This window comes from Indicator indicator, chromosome 7 (genome assembly GCF_027791375.1).
Source record: "Indicator indicator isolate 239-I01 chromosome 7, UM_Iind_1.1, whole genome shotgun sequence".
Taxonomy (NCBI): Eukaryota; Metazoa; Chordata; class Aves; order Piciformes; family Indicatoridae; genus Indicator; species Indicator indicator.
In genome coordinates, this window is record NC_072016.1 from 30,877,767 (window position 1) to 30,902,267 (window position 24,501).

Below are 24,501 nucleotides of genomic sequence, written 5' to 3' on the forward strand. Positions count from 1 at the left end.
GATAAAGCAGACTGTTCGTTTTCCATGCGCTTCCTCATTTTTGCCTCCCAAAGCAAGAGCAAGTTATAAAATAAATTACTCTAGACCAGAATGATCTGTGCATGTTTGAGATACAAAGAGTCGTTGAGCAGACAAGCCACTCTGCATTGCACTAACTTCATTACTATATTACTAATAAATAAGCTGCCAAGAGAGACTGATTTTCCAAGGTTATTTTACCAATCTAGAATTTGCCTTCCAAGATTAGCAATCACAGAAAGACATTTCAGAGTGCCACTTCCATACTATTCTCTGACAAGCATTATGCTTCAGTGTTAAGCGAACGTTGCTGTAGAAGCAAAACATGGGAATAACTACTCATCTTCCTAATAGGTTCAATGGGAATATGCTTCAATGGAGTCCTAGTCACTAATTAGGACATTCAGGCATTTACACAGTCCAAATAAGAATTTAAAAGCGTCTGTTTTTCTAATATCTCACCTTCCAAAATAACTTTCAAACTTCATCACCGGACAAATGATTTGAGATCTCTCAAACTCAGATGTACTTCTGGAAACTTCATGCATTCTGTGTTCATCTGTGCTACAAGATATCTTTGTATCATAAAGTTCCCTAAGCTTTACACTTACAACTTACTTCATTTGAAAATTACATCACAACTTAACAATTATTTATTTTTCATTAAAAGCTAGTATATCATCTTTTACACTACGCATATTAAACCAAACCAGAGAAAAAAAAGAAAAAAAAAACACGCTAGAGAAAGCCTTCTCCATTCAAAACAAGTCCTACTTGTTTCCCTTTCCTTACTCTTATTCCTGGCTTGTGCAAACCCTTTGTCCAGATAAATTTGCTCTAACCACTGTTTGCTTCTGGTCTGTGTAACTGACAAGTCACTGCTTGCATTCTCTCTCATCAATTCAGAGGTACAAACAGATACCACTTGTCTTTGGCAGCTTTTCACAGCTTTTGGAATCTTTTCCTTAACACTCTGTCTTAATTCATAACACCAAAAAAAAAAAAATTATTTCCCCCCTTGCCAGGCCTGTCGATCCACTCCTACATGCAGTGTTTTCAGGAGATGTCAAAATTCACTTCCTCCTAGGCAGGAGTTTTAGCAGGGCAATCAATTCCCTCCTGTTGCTTTCTCTTTTTGTCCCCCCCACTAGAGCGTAGTAGATGGGAATGACTTTCCTTTGCTGTTGGGCCCCCAGACTGTTAAATAGGCAGTGGCTGAACATCAGGGAGGAAGGCTGTGTATTTATGAGCCCCGCCACCATTAAGATTGAGAATCTGATCCTACTGTACTCTAAATCATGCAGACACTCTGGAAGAAATGGAAATGATCCTCTCTCAAATCTACCAAGCATGCTTGCTCACAGAAACCCTCCTAGGATACTATGTCAGACAGGAAACTGAGGGACAGAATCAAAACTAGGAAATTCCTGAGAGCAGGAATTCCTGATGGAGCTGACCCACATTTAAGTCTTCAATGTAACAGCAAAGATAAGTTTCCAACACACAAAGATGACACTGAAGAGTCTACTGCAGACACGTATCAGCTGACAGGTATTGAACCTGAAATAAGACTGAAGGGAAGGCTCTGCACCGCGAAGCAGGAAGGACTGGGTTTGTTTGCAGACCTTTTTAACTCAACAATTGTGTTTTTCTCTTTGATATATAGCCACTGCATCCCATTGGATTTTCTTCTGCTGTGATAAAACACAGGTTTGGGAGCCTTCAGGCTTGCTCCCTTCAAAGAAATTCTGGACAGTAACTCCTGAAGCTGGCCAACTAAGGTCCTTCAAAGCCATGTTTCTGACTGGCAAGAAAAGACTCATAGAATTCCAGGTTGCAATGGACCTCAAGGATCATCTGCTTCAACCCTCATTGGCGAAAGTACAGTCTACACAAGATGACCCAACACCCTATCCAGATGAATCTCAAAGGTATCTAATGCTGGGGAATCCACCAATTCCCCTGGAAGATTATTCCAACCACTAATTGTTCTCATAGTGAAAAACCTTCCTCTCATGTCCAGCTGGAATTTCCACCGAAGTAGGTTTTTCATGTTTTACTGCATGATGCCACAACACTTGCTGAGAACAAGTCAAATTCCAGTTTAGGTACAGTTATGTGAGTCAAGCCAAATATCTAAACCTGAGTCACAGGTGAACCTGAGATGACTTACATCTCTTCTTTTATGTAACCATACAGATTTTCTACAGTTTAAAATAGATTTAATGCCGATGAATACTCTGCAGGGAAGGGAGGAACAGAGAGCACTATGCCAACAGGGCCCAGGTTCACAAGTTGCTTCTTAGCTGTAGCCCTTTTTTTTTCCTGACAATAGTTTTATATAGCTCTAAGCAGGCATTTTATAAAGATCACACTGTCTGAGGCATTCACAAAGAATATGAAAGTTTAAACAGTAAATCTACAAGCATGGGAAGAAATGAAAAAAGACAGAAAAAACATGTTGGCTCAGCATGATCCAAAATAGATTAGTGAAAGACAGACTGCCAATGCTCTTTGAATGAAATTTTCAGAACGTGTTACTTTCTTGCTGTTCTCCTCTGATCAATACATTCAAGCAATTCCATTAGTCTGTTAATTCACTTCAATAATATTGAGCTCTACTAACCTTAACGAATAAGGCTCTAAATCAAAGAGTGCAATACATTAGATAGCCCTTTTCTAACTACGTTTCTCACAATTCCGTTTTACAATTAGACTTCCAACTCTGAAATAAATATGGAAACTAACACAGAGACACTTATTCATTTAAACTCTTCCCTGTTTTAAATAAATAAATAAAGCCAGTTATTTAGACAAGCAAAAACTTTCCTAGCAGTATGAGGTAGTTTGATTTCTCAGTCAGCTCTAAAATGAGTTTGGTGTTTGCACTGCACCATCATACTCTTACAATGCTGTGAATTCCACAAAAGGCTAGTAGTGTACTATGCCAGAATATAAGCAGGCACTGAGAACCTCTACTAGCTTCTCATTCACATTATTTGATACACACTTTGCTGGGTGAAAACACAGCATATATAAACCAACCAAAATTCTTTTCACTTTTTTATTGACATTTCAAAAAACTCTAATCCCATGTCAGCAAAGGTAGGGATTTGGCTGTTTGGAGTGAAGTTCCTGCCAGGTTTATCAAATTCTTCCAAACAGACTTACCTGTTATTTATAGTTTAAAAGTTACATTTCATTATTTTTGTGACAAAAGTATTTGTTCTTTTTAGTATTACATTTTCCATAAATATTTTATTACACAGACATCAACATGTACAGAAAACAATACTCTTATGGACTGTGTAAGCAGGAAGGAGGTAGCTGAGGTTCCTCTTAGAATGACAGATTTGACAGGTAACACTACACAAGACTTTACATGACAGCTACTCACATTGTCTCCTTGCTATTTTTATTCACAGATTACAGAGGAAATCAGTGTTTAATGATACAGGCTGTATTCTGTCAGTAAAAGTAAGTATGATTTCAAATGTTTTGATTGCCATGGTGTTGGAATTAACCTCTTTACTGAATGAGCTTTCAGCACTCTTTGACAAATGGGTTTGAAAAATATTAAATACGTAAATAATTCCCCATTAAACGCTTCCACATTGAATGAGATCTGATTAATTCTCTACAGGGTTCTTTGACAATGCTGGACCACTTTCACTTTATAAATATTAACAAGAAAACTTCCTTTGTTAGAATTATTTCACTTATTTTACAATTACTACTTTTTTTCCTCTTAATTTTTAAAATTAATTTTTGCCCAGTCCTTTAAGTTTCTTCATTTTATTACACAATAACTATAGAGCTCAGACTTACGGAAATAAAGGGAAATGAGATCGCTCAACTCTTAAATGATTAATAACATCTGTAACATCCATGTCATCATGAAGAAGGTGAAACAGTAGGTGTCAAAATTTTAGAACAATTTCAAAGAAAAATTGCAAATTCTTTTTAAAGAGAGTTGATTTTCAAATCATATGAACTTGAAAGCATGGGGAATATTAAAGCTGATGCAGCAAAGACAAGGTCTACTTCCTACACAGCAGTCACTGTGCGAATACGATGCTTTCCTGTTGGAGCAAGGCTATGTTGAAGAAAAACTGAATACCTAAAGGAAGTTTTACAGTATAAGAATTGAAGTTAAGGATTTTGTAAAGAGCAAACCAGAGATTCATTAAAGTATGTAACTGCATTTAGACCTGGCTCAGTTAGTTGCGAATGAAAATTCTTTGAATTCGAAAGTTGTTCAGTAGCACATTAAAATACCTCTAAGCTGATTTCCTGATTAGATGTCAACATACAAGGATGCCACAACAGCCAACAGCACTGTTGGCAAGTTCAACAGTTGGGACAGAGACTGAATAAATGTGGGAAATGTACCCCTCTTCCCTCTAAGGACCAGGGCAAGGGGTTTTACGTAAGCATTTTGGAGAGTATTACGCTACACTAACTTATTCTAAGAGTTAATTGTAGAATTCAGTTATCATTCCTAGGAAGAGAACTAAATTGAAGTATGGAAGAAGATGATAACTTAATTGCACTCTCCAGTGCTGGAGCTTCTTCTGCATGATTCTATGTATTCTTTTATGATACTCAGTTATTGTTCTTCACGAAGTGAATTAAAGTTTTTTAGAATTACTGGAGCTCTAGGAAAGAAAACCACCCACTTTTAGTTCCCTCATGTAAAACATACAGGAAACACTTTAGAAGGGTCATCTAGGATTATGAAAATACCTACATAAAAAGTAATAGGTTACCAGTGGAAAATATGATTTAAGAACATCTTCTACAAGCAGTACAAAATCCATAGGTCACTCCACTTAGAGCTGACAAATTTCATACCTATACAACAACACCGAAGCTTCTGCAGTGTTCATTTAGCCTGCCCTGCATCTCCAAGAACTGTCAATCTGGGATGTTTCAAATACAACACTGAAACCCACACCACATTGTTTTATTCCAAAATACTGTTCCTACTCTGATTAGCAGCAAAATTTTCATTCTCTTGTCCTCACCAAACTGAGCTTGCTTCAAAACGGTCCCTTTTAAGCCAATGGGTCCTCTCATGTCATGAGGCATTAACAGAGATGGCACTGACTATTCACCTCTGCCCTGAAACATTAAGTTGTCAATAGGACTTCAAATTTTTATCAGTCTGTCAGACACTACTAAATATGTTAGGTAAAAAAAAGGAAACAAAAATAGAGTAATTTCTTGCACTCCCTAGAGAAGATACACAGCATATTGAATGGAGTAAGCAGACAGAGAAGCACTCAGTAAACACATTTTTTGTGATCAGACACATGATGCTGGCAAGATTAAAATCATACCGTTCAATTAACAGGAGGAGGCCTGCTCACATGGGACACTATGGCTGACCTGAACTCAGGTTTATATAGACAGGAAAGTAGTTTGATGTTGAACAACAGAACTGTGGACATTTTGCCTAATTCAGCAATAGTGGCACAGCCACCGGTTAGTTTTATATGGGAATAGAAGAATAAAGCCATTCCTTCTGTACAAACAGAGACGGGGCAGTGGGTGGAAATAATATTACCTAAAACATAGCGCTAACATGATAAGCGCTTCCAAAACTCATTATTCTCTTGAGTGGTATTTAGAGAATATCTTCTACAGCACAATTTTTAAAGCTTTACCAACATTAGAACTTTCTGGTCTTCTGTCTGTAGTGTACAAATATATAGCTGGAGCTGGGAAGTTACCATAGGTTCCTCTCACATATATTCGCAGTCTCCTTTTAGCTGATCTCTCTCACAAACTGACTTAACAGAGTGACTGACCCTTACCTAATTAGTTCTTTCCATGTGTAATTACCCTCATAAAATTCCACTGTTAATATTCTCTGCAAAAAAATTACTCCCTGGTACTGCCACAGAAGTCAAGTAGGTTTCATGCATAAAGAGCTATACGAGTACAATTCAAGTAAGAAAACAGAAAACAAGAAATAAAAGGAAATTAAAATGCAATTGTACAGACAGCCATCTGCTTCCCCAGATCAAATATGCTGAGTTAAGGTTTCGTACTTTTTCTGGGTTTGGTACATTGTACAAATCTCATTTAGAATCTACACTTTTACCAATTGCCAAGGTGTTAGATCCATGACATCTGCAATACCCATGCAAAGAAAACAAATTTTCAGTGCAGAAAGAACCACCAGCAGAAATGTCTCTAACTAAAAGGAGTCTAAATCAAATTCTACTCACCACGCTTAGATGCTCCAGTAAGTATGCCACATCAACCATGTCTGCCAGAATGAGAAGCCTTGTCACAGCTGTAAGTAGAGACCGTGATGCCTGGACAACAGCCTGCCTCTTAGGCAGATAGCAGGGATCACTTGTAAAGGCCTCTGCTGATACCTTTAAGGCTTGACCTGCAAATGAAGACAGAAATTCCTTTAGGCTATTTCACAGCACCCAGGGGAAAAAAAATACAGCTAAATCTCATCAGGTATTTGTCAAGTCTCAAATATCACCAACAACTTTGGGCATTGCTTTGCTACCCTAATGCCTTGAAATTGAAGTCAGTTATTAACAGATCATGCAGAATGTTCCACATTTCTGAATGATGTTCCCCTTCTGGTCTTCTGAATCATTTAATTCTGAAATAACTCCCTTGGCAATCACATCCTGACTCTCACAACAAGGCCAGGGGCACTGTACCAAACTTTTCTAGTCAGTGCTTTTTGTATTACTGTGTACTTTGCTTTCCCTGCTCTTAAATAATTCCTGGTCACAGAAGGGAATCAAATATTGTTCTTCTCATTATAAATACAAGTTAATGGAATGGAAATCTCATATACTTGGAAGTCTGACTGACATAAAATATGTTAAACCTATGCAATGGAGCTAGTAACTGTGGCAATAGACAACAATTCTACTCTACAACATGAGGTTTTGCAAATACAGTTGAACAATAAAGCCAACAGTGACAAAGATCAAAGTTTACTTTCAGTAGTCTGTCACCTACACTTACTCTGGAAAAAAAAAATGGGGGGAAAAAAAACCATTACACTGATTTCTAAAAGCATTTCAAAGTCTAGTATCACCTGGGGAGCTTTACTAGTGATGGCACAACTCCGAGAGAACTCACTCTACACAGAACTGCACTGGAAAGCTGTTGTTGCACAAGCAGTAACTGTTAAAATAAATGCATGACCCATTAAATTCTCTGTATCAGCTTGGAAACCAAAGACAGATTAAAACTCAAAAAGATTAATAGTTTCAGCTGCTCTAAAATTAGGGAACATCATTAGCAAATTTAGCTATTAAAACATTACATATTGTTGGCAACTGTCTTAAGGTATCCTGGATTTTGGATGCAAGACTAAAGAAAAATATGGTATTTTAAAAAATATGATTGCACCAGAATTAAATCCTTTCTTTATGATGCAATATTCTTTCTGCCTATATTTAAATAACTTGTTTGGTTATAAGAATGGGGTACCTTTCTCTAAGCAGTCACTTGTATCACAGAGGTTATCTACAAAGAAAGGGATAGTAATAGAAATATGTAATTCTTGTTCCATTTTGTTCTACAAATTTAAGCCTGCTGAAATAAAATCTCACAGCACAGTAGAGCTTCACTCAAAGGCAAGAAGTCTGGACAGGCCTCTTTCAGGAACACCACTGGCATGTCTGCTTCAGAGTATCTGGTTGTAAAGTCAAAGCAAAATCACACAGGTCTGTTGCCTGAACCATGTATGTGTTTGGAGTCCTCAAGTCAAGCACTAGGCAACAAGGTTTGTCCAAAATACAGTCAGTAATTAAAGCCTGTTGATAGCAATACATGCAAACAACAGGGATTTGCCGTAAGTGGATAGAAATTTTGATGTACTTCCTCAGTCAGAACTGAATGAGAACTATGCAAGTGCACCAGAGTTTGCCAGGCTGTTCTGTATGTGACTTCACAGAGGAAAAAACAAGTTTTACTGCTCATAACAGAAACTGCTTTTGAGAAAGATACCTAGCAAAGGCTACAGAAATAAACTTACCAGTTACTACAGAGACCAGAGACAGGACTGGCCAGATTCTCAGAATAATGAACACTTCCAACTCACCAAAACACATTTTTTCCAGAAGCACACATTTTTATGGTGCTCTCTGGTTTTCTATTGGATTTATTACAGTTTTTGCTCAAATCATGTATCTTGAAGTACATGTTTGGTGAACTCTATCAATAAATAAAAATCATAATAATTTGAGATCTGGTTTTAGCACTTACTAAATCAAAAAACAGACAAAATTAAAAATATCAATTTCTTGTGCTCAGGACAACAAATTAGAACATTTGTATAGGAGCTAGTAAGATAATGTACAACAGCTGAGCACACCACCAAAAATACAAGAAATAAAAATCAAGTATCTACTACTATCAGTTTTTAAGGTTTTTGAATTCTCCATCTCCAACAGACAGAAACACTTCTCCAGACAAGTATGGTTTTCAGTACCAGAAGTTTTAAAGCACTGGTTTGAGCCCAGTAATGCTGGGTGGTGGAGAAGTGGAGAGATTAAATTCTGTTTACACAGGTACGTATCTTTAGGTGTATTTTTTGATGGTGAGTACTACAAACAATAATAAATTATTCACAGTTTGGGAAGCCTTAGTAGTAATTTAAGATACTTAAACTGGAAACTCGTTGTGCCTTCATAAGGACATAGAGAGCATCTGAAATGTTTATAAGGAAAAGAAGAAAACAGCACTCAGTATTTTATCTGTTATTTATTGGCATTTACTTAAAAGGTCAGCAAAGAGACCAGATCCACTACAATTTTTTGCAGTGTCTTGTGCCACCCAACTGAAGGCAAAGCGAACACTAATTTACTTTAACCCAGTACTTTAAGCCAGACTTACAAATAGGTTTGAAGCCCAAGATTAATGTGGTCTGTTAACATCACACGCTTCCGAGGATAAAAGGGTAAGTAGCAAGTCAACTTGGTGACCTTTGGGGAACTTAAAACTTCTTAGGCACAGAATCTGCTGCAGTGCAGAACAATGTCTGTTAAAAACTAGTTGAGTCTGGTGAAACTGAGAACTAAAGAAAGGAAGGCAGTAAGAAAATAGAATTTGTTACTTTGAGAGAAAAATCTGGAGATGAGGGCAGGGCAGAGGAGGGAGGGAAGAAGAACTAGAGAATCAACCAACCAGGAATCTTCAGTCCTGTGGTTCAGTTCCCTGTGATCCAAGGCCTAATTTGATGTAGGTCAAGTGTGAGACCTTAGCCAAGAAAATTTTTGGCAAGGTCCATGGAAGTATGTCAACCAACATCACAAAAGATCAGTAAAATGACAGAATTGAAATTGTAGAGATAGTAGGAATTATCAGTCAAAAAAATCCAAGAGGAAAAATACTGACATGAAAAGTTGGAAATCTTAGGCCAAAAGACCCAGGAACTTAAAAAATAACAAATCTGTAAAACTAACCCACAGCTCAAAAGGAGCAGCAGAGGCAAATATTTTCCCACAGCTGCCTAGCCAGCCTTAGTGGGGGTAACAAATACATGAACACGTTGAGCTGAGACTGTTCAGGTTAAGAGAAAGTTCCAAGGAATCTTATTTCTATATATTGAAATACCTGAAGGGAGGGTGCAGAGAAGATGGAGTTAGACTGTCTTCACAGGTGCCCGATGACAGGGCAAGAGGAAACAGACACAAATTCACACACAGGAGGTTCCGCCTAAACAACAAAATCCAATTTTGTACTGTGAGAGTGGCTTAGCAGTGGCATAGGCTGACCAGGAAGGTTGTGCAGTCTCTATCTTTGGAGATACTCAAAAACTGACTGGACGTAGTCCTAGACAGACTGCTGGCCCTGCCTGAGCCTTGGTATTAGGTCAGATGAGCTCCAGAAGTCCCCTGAAACTCAAACCATTCTGTGATTCTGCGATTGGTTATGTGAACAAAGACAAACCAGAAGGGCCTGAATATGACCAACCCCTTAGAAATGAGCAAGACAAAAACTGGGATGATCAGATGAGTAATTACACTTGTCACAAACAATGAAACATGAAAGGTGGTGCCCTTTCAGTGGCACAAATAAGGAAGCAGAAAGATTGGAGCATTCATTGTATTTCAGTTATTTTAGACATTCCAGTGAGAAGGAATTCAAAGAAGCAAAACAAGGTGGCAGAGACTTCCAAGACCAGTCAGTACATGTGGATTGAACACTCCAAAGCAAACAGTGTTACTCCCATTAGCTGGTGAGCTATTGATGGCTCCTGATACTGGCAAATGACCACTACTTGTGCCCATGCTTACAACAATCTAGTCCAGGGCATAAGAAAATGTAGAAAGATAGTTCAGCCACAGGTTATTTTTTTTAAATGAGGAGCAAAACTATCCAAAAATGTACATGGAAATTCCTTTCAAACAAGTCAACTGTAAGCCTGTTGGCCAGTAGCTGAGAAAGGGCATACACTAATGTTGGGCTGCTAGCCCACGGCAGATGATACAGTAATACCACTAACTGCAAGCAGGGAGTACCCCTCAGAGACTGCTCAACATCACACTAACAACAGGTAAATGTTCTTCATCTTTTTAAAGGCCTGGAGAATGACGTTTTCTCTCTCTTTCTCCTACTAAATCCTATATATGCATCACATTTCTTTCTTACATTTGTTTTCACATCTGGCTTTCTCCTCTGTTTTTATTTTTAGCTGCAGCAGTATGAAACCCACATGGAATGCAGTGCATTTCATGCCATTCTTATGTCCTCCCACAAGGAGCTATTGCTGACAAAATGTTCCGCTGCCTACTCCTGTGAACTGCACCCTCAGAGTCTGCTGGATTTACAGCTCCAGAGAAAGAGTTTTCAAAGGGAGTCCATTGACTAAAGGAGAGAGGGATATACCAGAGTCAGTAAAAAGAGAGGATTATTTCAACTATTCTATTCTCAAACCTGAGAAAAGAAATAAATCAAGTGTTTATACCAACAAGAGAAACTTTATGAACTCTGACTTACCATAGTATTTGCATTCTTAAGGTACTCGGGCCTGAATTAATGCATAAGCAAAATCAGAGAAGGATGGGAGTCAATGTCCTATCAGTGCACCCTTTCTAAAAAGCATAAGATCAAATACTATTCACTAGTTTAATCTCCTATTCTAGTCCCACAAATACCATCTCCATCTTTTACAGCAAATAAGGGATTCTGGTTCATCCAGACAGCTGGAAGTGACACTATCAATGTCAGGGCAAAGCAGACTGACACTGCCTGCACATTCCTACCATTGAACACCATGATAACTTAAATTCTCACAATAGCTCTCTGTAGATGTTACAGGATATTTTTCTCCTGCCACACAGGAGAAAAATATCAGGAAGCTCCACTTCCACATATCACACAGCTCTTCCTAATGTGTAATCAGAGCTTCCATACACCCTCTTCATGCCTCACAGCCAGCCCTTCATTCCCCCTTTCCCACCCAGGAACACAGGATCCAGTGATGGCAATGTCAGAAGCTTTTCTGTATGAGATCTGTTCTTGGTTTGATGCACAAGATTGTTTTAAGCTACTTGAATATCCAAATTCTGTCTCTCAGAATGGATGTCCCTCAGATACAGAGCATACACATGTACCTCAATGTAGGACAAGAAAGCTAAGCTTATTTTTAACATTTTTTTGGGAGACAAGTATGAACACAGTATTATACATGAAACAACTATACTTATCCTTTAGTAAACATCCTTACAGTACCCTCCCCATTTCTTGCCAGTGAGTGGTAGTTTCTACCACGCCAAAGTCTTGCTTCCTCTGCTTAATGTCAAAACACATTAACTATGGATATACAAAATACCAAATATTTTTTCTAATTTCTTTTCAAAGAGTGACTGAGGGCTCAAAATATAACTCCAGCAAGTAACTTGCTTTCAGTTGCTTGCTATGTGTGATGAAAGGCTTATCTAGGAACACACTCAAGCATGCTAACAGCTAAATGCATGAAGCATTGATAGAAACAATACAGACAACAACTGTTGTGATTCTGACCATATATGGTCATCAGGCAATAGCAATAAATACCAAACATTGTAGCTATGCCTGTATTAACTGTTTGCAAACTGTAAGCAATCACACCTTGATGGAAATTAAATTAAGAAAAAAAAGAAAAGGAAAAAAAACTTTTTCTTATGCATAACACAAAATCGTAATAAAAAGTTTGTCCACATAACTACATCACTGTTTCATCTTAAACTGATTGAAGATCAGAATTAGGACATGAATTACAGTCTGATTATTAATGCCAGAAGTATTCATGGTTAAAGAGTGCTTCTTATTCCTTTGTATATGGGTCAGTTATTTTGCAAAATGCTATAGTTCTTTTTCAAACTACTTATCTTCAGATTTCTTACACTATTTTCCAATAAAAATGAGAACACAAGTACCCTTTCAGAAAAATTCACCAAGACTGATCAAAAGGAAAACAGTAGTTCTTCCATTATTGGGCTAGCAGAATTCTGTCTACCACACACAAGCCTTTCTTGAGAGGAAACAAAGGAAAATGCAGACTATCTGTGTATTGAAGTAATCAACTCCAATTCTTCAGTACTACTTCACAGATGTCAAAGAAAGCAGAAAGTAGATTCAACCAGGGAACATGCCTGCCATCCATTATAGCAATGCTTTCTTTCAGATGTCATTAACAGAATGCAACTGAATTTGAGAGACCAAAATCTCATCTACTGACAGCATCTGTTAAGACCAACTACAGTCAGTGAAGCCACACCTATGCCATCACTCCTGAACACGTTACCTCAGTCACTATTGCATCAGAAGAATTGAACAAGATCAATCTTCTCTTTCTCTGCCTCCACTGGTCACTTTTTTCCTATTAATTTGCCTCTTTATTCCCCAGCATGTTATTGTGAATAGGATTATCAGCAGCAGCTCAAGAAAAGTCTCTCACTCCTCTAAAAGGAACCCCTATTAATAAGCTCCAGAAGTAACAAAGCAGCATTTTCACACCGGCAACTGACATTAAAAAGAAATAAGCATTTCATTCTCATGTTACAGTAGGTGACACAAGATAAAATACCAGAGGAGGTGAGAGAACATTTATTTTTCCCAGATGTTGGTGCACAGATCTGCCTCTGACAGTTTGGTTCATAAATGAGCAAAATTATTTAGAACATTGTTTCAAAATCCCACTATACAATAAAATACAACCAGTAGCCACATACACACACACAAAAAAAAATCGTAATTTAGGAGCATATTAATAAAATGCCTGACAGTCACCACACAAAAATATGTCCACAGAAAATTAAATGTTCTATTCTATGACATGCATGGCAGGTGACTGCATGCAAGCACAGTTTACAACCCACATGCTTCTAAAGATCTTGAAGTAAATAGTATGAGACATTTTAAGGCAGCAGAATGTGACCTGAATAACAGGCAGTAAAAATATGATGTGGCCTACCACAAATTAAAAGTAATACACAGTTTCAAAGAACTGAAAATATCTGCAAAGTTCAAAAATTGCTATTTATTTTACAATTATTCACCTGCTTCTTAAAATTAACTTCTGTAGTCTGGCAAATCCTTGGAGGAAGATCAGCTGTGAGCACTCAGTTTGTCATTGCATAACAGCAGGTGATAACATGGACTTACCTTTCTTTCCAAATGTATGAGGTATATATAACCTACTTTATTTATTATTTATTTTTGTAGCCAGCTCTGGTCTTGGCTAAGAATCAATCAATAATTTGAAAATGTGAAATATATTATCTCTGTATAAAAATCAATATAAACCTATATATTTTATTCTAGCTTTGCTTTATCAGCCTGGAATGGATGGGCTAACATTTTAAGAGTACTCCAAAACCACTGATTTTTTTTTTTTTTTAAAGCTTCAGCTGTTCAGTGTTACAGATAACAGCAGTTTGCTGGTCATAAGGCTTTTAATCACAAAGGACCTTAAGGTATCACAGGCATCATGTGCATATACCAAACTCTAAAACACAGACATCTCTGGATCCAGTAATCACTTCCCTTACAACAGTGGAGGCTCAGAAACTACCCTAGCTGCACATGGAGAAAGACAAAATAAAATAAAAAAGCAGCAACAAAAAAATCCTAAGCTGCAACTTTAGTAAGAGCATAGTGATAAAAAGATCTGATTTAAATAGCTAACACAGTCCCTCAGCCACAAGTTGTCACGTGCCATAAGAACATACCCCATGCTGCTCAGCAGTGAAAAAAGCAACTGAAGCCCACTTTGCCCCTTCATAAAACCAAGCCTGGTTGCTAACTCATTTGATAACACAGTCTGATAATAACTTTATGGGACAAACCATTGTTGTCTGCTTGTCTGCTCCCACTTATTTGGGAAGGCTTTCATCAGTCCCTCTCAATATGATTCCAAGCAAACCTTGGGAACCATTTGTTTACAAAATTCATGGAGCACTGATGAAAGGCCATACTTAGCAAATCACAAGGCAATAAAAGCATTACTTTTGTCCCTTTTTGCCTCTAAAGCCTTCTGAATCAATTTTCAAGTTTGATCTCTGCAAGAACATATTTTGGATGTTTGTCATTTGGCGTATTACTCTTTGAGCCTGGCCTTCATATTCCCCCAACAGGCTCGGATTGTCCCTGAGGAGACTAAAAATCAAAAAGCAACAAAGAACCCGACAAAGTGACTAAAACAGTTTTCTCCCAGTTCTGGGGGTCTGCATGGAAATGGAGAGAGAGGTGACAAACATGGTAAAATGCACCAAAGAGAAGCTGTTCTATCATGAGGGCATGATCTTGAAGTTAAAGAATCCATCTTCCTTCTACTGAAGTATCAAAACATACCTGCAAACAGGACTGCTACACCCTCCCAAATTAAGTCCTTACTACTGCACAAAAGAGGGACAATTTTGGTTTTAATTTTTTAAGTAAAAGACCTTAATCCCAGATTCAGTAAGAGCCTTCAAGCACACATTCAGTGTGCTTAAAGTGCTTCAAGCCACTAAAATTAATAAGGAGCATCCAGTCTTCACTTAACAAAACAACAAAACTTCCACTGATTGAAGCATTTTTCCACAGTGAGGCTGAGTTTGCACACTTTACCTCCTTTTAAGTGATGTCTGACAATATGCAATTAGACACCACCAATTAGTCAGGCATTTGAACATTCAAACATATTTCTCATGGATATCCTAGATTCCAGTGTTACGATGGTTAAAGTAACTCGTGGTGCCTGAATTATTTTTCAAATACTTACTCTCTTTCTGGACATCAGCAAGTGCTGCATGAAGTTCCTCCTTAAGCACAATTGCTTCCTTGGCAATTTTTTCCCCCTTGTCCAAGAGATTCCAAGTGGCTTCTTCCACAGAGGCTAGCAAGACATGAGCTCTTTTGGAACGACCCTTTTTCTTACCAGAAGGATTCTGTGGACAGTTCACTAGCGTGGTAACCTACATTTAAAGGAAACAAAACAAAACAAAAAAAAACCCCAAACAAACAAACAAGAACAAAAAAAAAATAAAATCCCACATCATGGTGTAAGTTTTATAAGTGAAATTATATTATTCACAAAACATATATATACACTATATATATACATGAGAAAAAGCAATGAGATTCACCCTGCTTTAGAGAAAGACAGGCAAGCTCAGCGTATATGCAGAGAATAGGCAAAACTATTACATCAAATTTGACAGACACTTCTACATAATACATATTCTTTTTCTTATATGATCAAAGCAAAGTCAATAGAAATCACACTGCCATATTAACCGTGATGCAAACTCCTGACACTGCTTATTTTAAAATTTCCTCATGATAAAACAAAATACTAATGCTATACAAGGAGGCTTCAGCCACGGCAGGAAATATGATCAGTGCTGAGTCTTCTCATACTTCCAGCTTAAACCTCCTAAGTTATCTCAGAAGCAAATACTCCAAATGAATATTGACACATTTCAAAAATGTTCTCTCTTCTTAAAAAGGAGTATCACCATGGTCAGAACTTAGCACCCCAGAATTCTCAGAAAGGCCCTCAACATTACAGGTTTTACCCTGGTTGTAGGTTTACTGCAGCTTTGCCCACGTAATGTTTTGTACGAATGCACTTCAACATCCATAAAGAACGTATTTTTATACAGCATCCCACTCCACATTCCTCAGCATCTGAGCACAGCCTCCACACACCAACTGGATCTTTCTACCAGACTATTCTCCCAAGCATTTCTTGAGCTGTCACACTACAGAAAGACTCCTAAAATATTTTAAAAGTGTTATACAGATATTTTTAAACATATTTTCCTTAGGTCCACTACTGTTTTTTAATCCTCCTGTTATCTGTGCCAGAACATGGATAGTATGACATCAAGTATGGATGTAGTCTTAGAGCTCATTGAACAAATAATAGGTATATAATTGCTCCATTTTATTAAATGTATTTCAACCATCAATATTATATAAGCAAAGCAAAAGTTCTATATGAATTTCTCAGTCCAGAAGGCAAACAGCTAAGGGCTGCAGGGTTTGAGCTGGTCTATGGAAAAGGTCTACAGCCACAGGTACATAAGGAGCACTGTGCTAGCTGTTGCCCTAGCTCACCTTCAGATCTTGTTCTGGAATTCCAACACTTGACTGTTTTTCATGAATCAGCACTTTTAGAAGTAACTGACAATCATCCTCTGGTAAGCATGTCTATGAACACACATTTGAAAGACAAAAGTCCTGATCCCTACATCATTCATGTGGAATTTCGAGGAAAAAAGGACCAGCCACTTGACAGTGACTGCTTTGGCATGTCACAAGGGAAACAGCAACATAAATAATTGACTGAGGTTGTTAAAGAGCTCTTGGGCATTTTTCTGACTGCGGCTCAAATAAAGTAAATGAAATTATTTATTGCAGATAAATCAGACAGCTGGGAGAGAATGCACTGGGAACAAGCATTTAAATATCTTTTATTTTAAAAATTCCTCTTGTGTTAGTTCCAAAGCATTTAAGTGCTGATGATCATATTTTTAAGAGTGACTTAAAGGCATAAAACACTACAAAAATTAGAAGCTGCTCCAAAAGTCTATCAAGCAAAGACATTTTTAAATGTCTTAACTCTTTAATTGCCATTTCCAGAAAATATTTTTTCTTAGATTTTACTGTAGTCTCCTTCTTATGTAAAATACCATTCTATACACTGTTCATTTGTATGTTTTGAAGAAGGAGGAAAGGCCACAGAAAAATACTAAAAATAATCCTTCCTGCAGCTGAAAATTCTTGACTGTAAGACCCTTCATCTTGACTATCGCTGTCAGGAAATATCAGAGGCAGCTTGCAATCTCCAATACAAGTCAAAATGTGATAGTTCTTGGCTCACAGAGAATAAAGAATACTGACAAACCACTCTGAATTCTCTAACTCAAAACCCCAAAGAAGAAAGCAAAAGCTTTATGCAGATCCTACACAGAAAGAATTTAAGCACACAGTAGCTAACACAACATGCCCTTTTGATCAACTGTCAACACAGTTTGTACTGTAGTGGCAAAATACACAGTCAAAATTACATCCGTAGAAGAAAAAAGACAAACATCCCCCTACTAGTCTTGCTCATGCCTGACTGCATTTCCCAGTTAACACCTTATTGCCACACATGGCAGGTCTCTCACAGTCAATGGAAATCATTGTCAGCAGTCTATTTTGTACTTGTGCTACAGGCACAAGGATTTTTCAACTGAGATTTTCAAGCCCATATATTATCACAGCTGCAAAGCTGAATCCTCTTGTTGTTGCCTGTTCTTGATTAGGCTGAAAGGGTTGGATTTCTTTTTCATGGTTATCCCAAATATCGAAGTCTTAAGGAATCGTACAGTAATTCTTCCAACATCATTATCAAAGTGGTTTATAAAGCTGGACACAAAGTTACACTGAGGCAGTTAAGACACTTCCACATAGAAGTTTCTATCAATGCAGGGCCCTGCACAGCACTATTTCAACTTAACAGCCTGGCTCATATGGGGATGCAGAGAGGGAAACACAGTGAGATTGTTGTCCCTGCAATCCCCCTAACACTGCAATCAAGGAATATTGCTTTATTCCAAGGATGGAGAAATTGTCACCTTAGAGTTTTATGGAAAACAACAGTTTCAAAGTGGTCACCACTGTCAACTGCAGATTGCAACGAAGAGAGAAAATCTAGCAATGCCATTTGAATAGAACCATACAATCACCTGGTTGGAAAAGACTGGATTTGAAGATGATAATGAAAAATTAATACAAGAAACTGAATGAGTTTGGGAAGCAAAGGTTTTAAATGAGGAAAATACAACTTTCTTTGTTACAGAGTCTAGCTCCAGGATGAAGGGGGAAAAATGTCATCAGAGCAGAAGTGCATTCCCGGAATAACAAAACTTAACTACCATGTACCTACATGGCTGAGTGCAGTCCTATAAAGCCCATGAAAAATTGTTTTTCCTTTAATATCTGTCCAAATACATCAATAATTATTTCAGTATTAATTACAACAATATCTTTTCAGTATTAATTACAACAATATCTTTTTCTTTAATAGAAAAGTAGGAAAATGGGGGGGAGGGGAACAACAGAAATTATAGAAAAGGGTAGATATGTCTTTACCTGTTCTACTAAGCTGTACACCCCCAATTCTTAATGAATTTTAATGAAAATTAGGTCAGGCCTTGAAGTACATCCTTTCTATTGTATTTAAAAACAAACAAACAGAACAACAACTAAAAAAGCCCCAAACATTTCTAATCCTGAAGACTGGAAACAGCACTGCAGTATGGAGTAAAACTGTTCCTCCTAAAAAGAAAGTTTTATGAACAAACCTGAGAGCGCTTTTGTAAATCCCTAGGTTCTCCTTAGTCGGAACTAAAAGTACTAAAATATGTTTACACAATACGCAACAAACTGCAGTGTTCTAAGGGCATCTCTCATAAAACAGAAGACAATTCTTTTCAAAATTCAGATAAAGAAACTCACCTACAGACTTCAAGGCTCTTCTTTTCCATTGAATGCACCATTTACAACATGAAACTTCTGATGTGTTCATTTGCAGTGTATTTTAACATGCACTAGGTAATACTGTACAAGAGACTAGCTAGAACATGCCACATTTGCTGTGATATATTGTGTATCACTGTCAAAAATGGAAGTGACTAAACAAATGACCAAATCTGGAAGATGGATTCCCCTAGACAGTTTCTGAGCCAGAGTAAGCTACAGGTACAGAAGAGCTGTGGATATACCTTTCATAAAGTGTTCTTAGACAGACTTCTTTAGCCTTATTCCCTTCCCTCTACGCTTATCCATTTTTTTTTCTGCAACAACAAAATACCTGAATTATCAACGGTTCCAATAATTTCTCCACAGTAAATGTCTGGATCTGCAGATCTTGAGGATTGATTTTCAGTTTAATGCTTGGCACTTTTGTTGACATCTCACCTAGGTTAAAAAAAAAAAAATCAAGATAAATAAAAATGCAATAAGCAATTATCAGCCATGACCACAGGTCTCATTGCCCTCTGTCAGAGCCCAGAGACTGCCTGGGAGTACAGACTTGGTTCCACAACAGGCTTAGGATTTCAAGGAGTAAAATGAATTTTTCCAACTCAACACTTTTAAATTGTGGAAAAAATACAGATACTTGCATAAACTGTAAAATAATAGATTTAAAGCACATATAATTCTTTGTTTTCTATTCCAGATTTCTAAATTGATCATATATTAAAAAAATACACAAGAATAATTGCATTAGATTGAACATAAGTTCTGTAGTAGTTAATGAAAAAGACCTCAAAAGCAAAAATTATATATTTCATTACTGAACTTATCACAAAACAAAAAACATTAATGCTATATGCACAAGACCTGTATCTTGTTTCATGTGCCAAATTATAGTGGTCATTATAGACACTTTAAGAACAAAAATAGAGCAAACCTTAAAATTTCCTGCTATTAATTGCCAGGAAAAGTGAATTATTTTGTTATTTTATACAGATTAAATCAATAAGATGGAAGTAAGGCTAAGTAAGGTCTTATTTAAAGTGAATAAATCATTCATTAAAAGCTTGATCCATAGTCCACTGATACTAACTTAAGGGTTTCCACTGAGTTCACTGGGCTGTGGTTCAGGCCTTCAGCTGCAGTGAAACGTCTGTGTGCCAACAAAGAATTATAACTGTGCTTTATCAGGAATGCCACTAATTATTGTCCCAAAATAAAAGATTTTTTAAAATTTCCAGTAACTTAACTTCCCATAAAATACAGATCAGCAAAGCCATTTTTATCCAATAAAGACTTCAAACACACAAATAATGGATATCTGTCCTTTTTTAAACAGGACTTATTACAGCCATTGCTGCTGTACAAAAAAGTAATAAGGCACTGCAATTGTGCAGGCTAAAGAGATGTATTGTCACCTTCTGGTGAACCTAGCAGTGATTTAATACACGCTAAGCTGAAGACTTCTACACCAAGCTGTGTAGGAATGTATCTAAATCACTTACAACAGAATACTTACCCACAATTCACTTGCAAACAAAGATAATATGAACCACAGCTGAAGAATTAAAGGCAATTTAGGGGTTTGCCTAACTTTAGTAAAGGTTATCCAAGTGGCAAGTTTATTCTTTTATCACAGACCACATGAGTCACGGCCCTAAGTTTCCATAGATTCAGCTGCATACAGCCACGTGATACCATATGTATGGTTTTATTTCCAAGTAAAAAAAAAAAAAAGACACAAAAAATTGGGATCAGACTGACCAGAACTACACTTTTCTTTCTATGAGAAATAATAATAGAAAAATAACTCTAGAAATGTCAGCACAAATTATTGGATCCTATTTTAAACATTTAACTTCTTGATATTTGTAGCAAACCCCAAAGAAACAATCTGAGACTCCCAAAACTGCATCAGTGATTCTCTTTCTACCCAGTAAACCCCTATTTTGAAATACTTCAGTTTAACTTATCCCTCTGTTTCACTGCTTCCGAAACAAGTGATGGCTTCTAATCAGGAAAAGGTCTGCAGCCCTTCTGCTAGCTCAGATTGTTATATATCCTCTGGCAGGTGTAGCTCTGCAAGTGATCAGACCACACCTCTTATTCACAAAACCTCATTGCAACTATTACAAAGTGCTGTGAAACGGATGAATCAGTATATTCTGCTGGTTCTGTTCTACTCAGAGTAAAATACTTACTCACCAATCTCAGAACAAAACAGGCTGAAAATACAGCATGGCTGTAGAGGCTGGTAGTTAGGGGCATGCTCCCAGAAGGAAAAATATTTTGTTTCAAACTTTGCTGAAGTAATGTTTTCAAAATTTCAGAGCAAGGAGAACCACAACAGACAGAAGACATCTAAAGTCACTGAACTCAAACTATCTACAAGCACATTCAACATAATAGATGCCCTACTGAATCAGATTGACAGTCCCTCCAGCCCAGTATGTTTGTAATGGTCAGACTATCAACTCTTGATAATACACTTTATATGCAACAAAGCAAGAAATAAGGCAGGTTCTTCCTATCTGCCATTTAGTACAAAAAACATTAAGAGAAAAATTACAATCACCCAGAGGACTACATATAACTGAAAGTTAGGTCATCATGCAAGTGCATCACCTCCTGGTTTCTTCGTATTCTGCACCTAACATCCTTGGTGAGCTGAGCTCTGCAACAACAGCTTACTCTTACAGCTCAGACCAAAGAAATGCTCACTCTTTACTGGGATTTTGTACTTTTCACTTTATCTATAGCGATTCTTACTGTTAATACCCATGGGTACTTCATGTATGGAAACTAAAACCAGAAGTGAAACCAATTTCTCAACCATGCAATTCTTTGGAAATACACTAAATACATAAAGATGTAAGCAGTCAGAGGTCTAGTAAAAAATACAATCTCAAAGAGACACCTATTAACTGCATTATTTTATTGAATAATGAACATTCAGAAACGGTTCTGTGTCCACAAAGCAGATCGAAATTCAAGCTTTCCTATAGCTATATAGGTATTTCCAGCTCTGGCTAGATTTGCCACACTAGCAAGGAAGCCATGTTCTCACCAACATTCTGACCTCCATAAAAACTCTTCAATTAAAGATAGCAAATATTAATAGGAGATCCTTTCTGACCCATTAAAATAAGCTTTCCTACAATACCAATAAAATTGTTCTGAAAGCCACAAATGTCTACCGTTCACATCCCTGGCCTTCTCAGGTAGTTTCAGTTCCAGACTGCATTGCTGTTTAATAGCTTTTTTAACTGCCTCTCCCATAATAAAACCCTAGTGCATGCCCCTTTGATTGATTTTCGTGTTGGCAAATATTGTGTCACATTTTTCACCATCTGCAATACACAGGTTCTCTAAATCCTTGGTCAATACTTTGATGAATCTCTCTTTTATTCACATGTTTTTAAAAGTCTTTATGGCATTGCTGATTCACAATACTTTTCTTCGACATTCGCAGAAGCCTTCCAGAAAATAGGTACTTCTTGAAATCCATTACAACAGCTGCAAATAGATGGCATCAATTGTATTGTGAATTTTTTTCTGGTCAGGACACACCTCAATGGCAAAGCGATGGGTAAGAACTGGATTGAGATAACGTTTCATGCTTCTACTGAAATTTTAAGAAATCACTAGAGGATTTTCAGGTTTTTTTTTCTGTAAATACACTTTTTAACTTCATATTGGCTTCCCCCCAATTCCTTGATAAAACGGTGTTAGCAACTGCTTTACTCAAAATTCAGTAATAAAGCCTCTGGTGCTTGCAGCAAGAGCTGCTCTCCATTCTCATAGCACAACCTCCTATACTGCAGGTCATCTACAATGATCAGACCTTTTCTAACATTCGGCAAATAAACATGTAGTTGTAATTACAGTCACTTCCTAGTAGAGATCACTGTTCCAGAAATCCTAGCACTGAGCAGTCTTAAGCTTACAAATCCAAACCCATTTTTGCAGACAGAAAATTGTGAGTTCATGTACAATGACTACATACCAGACTCTCCTAATAAATAACTGTATTAGCTCATCAGTATTTAAATAAGATATTTTTTTTAAATCAAGGGAATGATACTAGGTGATAGAAAAATATGTAGCCAGTAAAGATCATTCTGGGGTTTTCTCTCATATTTCAACTTAGAAAGTGCTTGTCTGTCTTTCTACATCAGTTTCATTAAGACTACAAATTTTGGTGCTTGTCTCAGGAAAAAATGAGAATCCTAGTCCACCTCCACTATTTTTTTTTAAATACAGGCATCCACTCCTGTATAATATGCCCTCTAACAACAGGAAGGAACTTGATTGATATTTTGTTAAAAAGCTGCTATAACCTCACACTCATTGATATTAACCTTTGCAGTAGGCAATTTCAGCACTGCAGACCAGCAGCTCTTACAACACTTATGATGTTAAGCATGTGTCACAAGATACAGTTGTCTTAGGACAGCCAGAAAGCAACCACCTGCACACTCCTACATGCTACAAACTAGTATCATGAGAATTTTGTCTTTTCAGGAGATGTATCCAAACTGAAATGGTGAAGTTCTTTGGTGTAAGAAAAAATTACACAAGAAAAACAGTCAAAGTCTGTATCCATCTCCACTATAGTGTGAACGTTCTACCTGCAACTTTAAAATAATTTGTAAGTACTGTACTTAGACATAAACTAATTAGTGCCAGAAAGCAGAGCCAGAGATATTCTGCAAAAATAAGAAAACATTAACTTCAGAATCAATTTCCTGCTAGGTAATTAGAAAGCCAATAGCACATCACTCACCTATCCTAGAATACATATGGTCCATATTCAGCACTAAAGCAATTGTCTATGTAATTTCCTTGAGTTAGGAACTTCAGTGCAACTGCTATGGCTCACTATTTGGCTTCTGAGGCATCTACAAGGGACTGCCTGACAAGCTCACCAGTGTATTTCAGGATGACTGACAGGACACAGTGGTTGCTGGAGGGCTGGCAGGGGGATGGGCATCCTTAAAGCTATATACTAGAGGGCAAGTATGTCCAAAAATGTAAATCTAAAAAGGTTTGAAACAATCAGATGACATGAAGCATGCAATTACTGATATTCTGCTGTTTATTCTTATAATCTTCAGCACAGCTACTGTTTTCCTATACATTCTGGTTGTGTGCCAACTTTTGTCTCCAGGCAATGACTCATTCTCAGATGTACAAGCTGGACAGCAAAGGGATTCATAAGGCTCTCACCCAGTAACTTGGCACCAAATTTGTTTTCTGTGATTTTTTTTTTCCTATTGTATGTTATTCTTCATTGACATACAGTACATTATCCTATCAATTCCACAAAGGGCACAGGCTGAGTACCTTCTAAAACCAAGGAAGACAAGAAAAAACATTAAGTCAGAGTAGCCTGGGTAAGTATTTTTTAGCAAGACACACATGGACAGGACACCTGTGGACTTTCAAGACATGAAACACTATTGAGAATATGTAATAGGCTTTATTATTTGTTCT

General features: G+C 37.2%; 1 protein-coding gene across 3 annotated transcripts in view; it reads right to left on the bottom strand.

The window, feature by feature from the left end:
• Positions 1 to 23,816, bottom strand: part of CTNNA3 (catenin alpha 3) — a 409,043-nt gene extending 385,227 nt beyond the window's left edge. For 2 of the 3 annotated variants that reach the window (XM_054382674.1, XM_054382673.1), the window contains exons 1-3: positions 19,340 to 19,441; positions 15,257 to 15,449; positions 6,255 to 6,421 (exon numbers count right to left, since the gene is read on the bottom strand). In XM_054382674.1, the coding sequence (XP_054238649.1) occupies positions 6,255 to 6,421; positions 15,257 to 15,449; positions 19,340 to 19,441 (462 nt within the window). Of the gene's footprint in view, positions 1 to 6,254; positions 6,422 to 15,256; positions 15,450 to 19,339; positions 19,447 to 23,791 lie in introns of those variants that run through there. The other variant, XM_054382672.1, reaches the window with a different exon arrangement.
• Between the last annotated feature and the right edge of the window lie 685 nt (positions 23,817 to 24,501).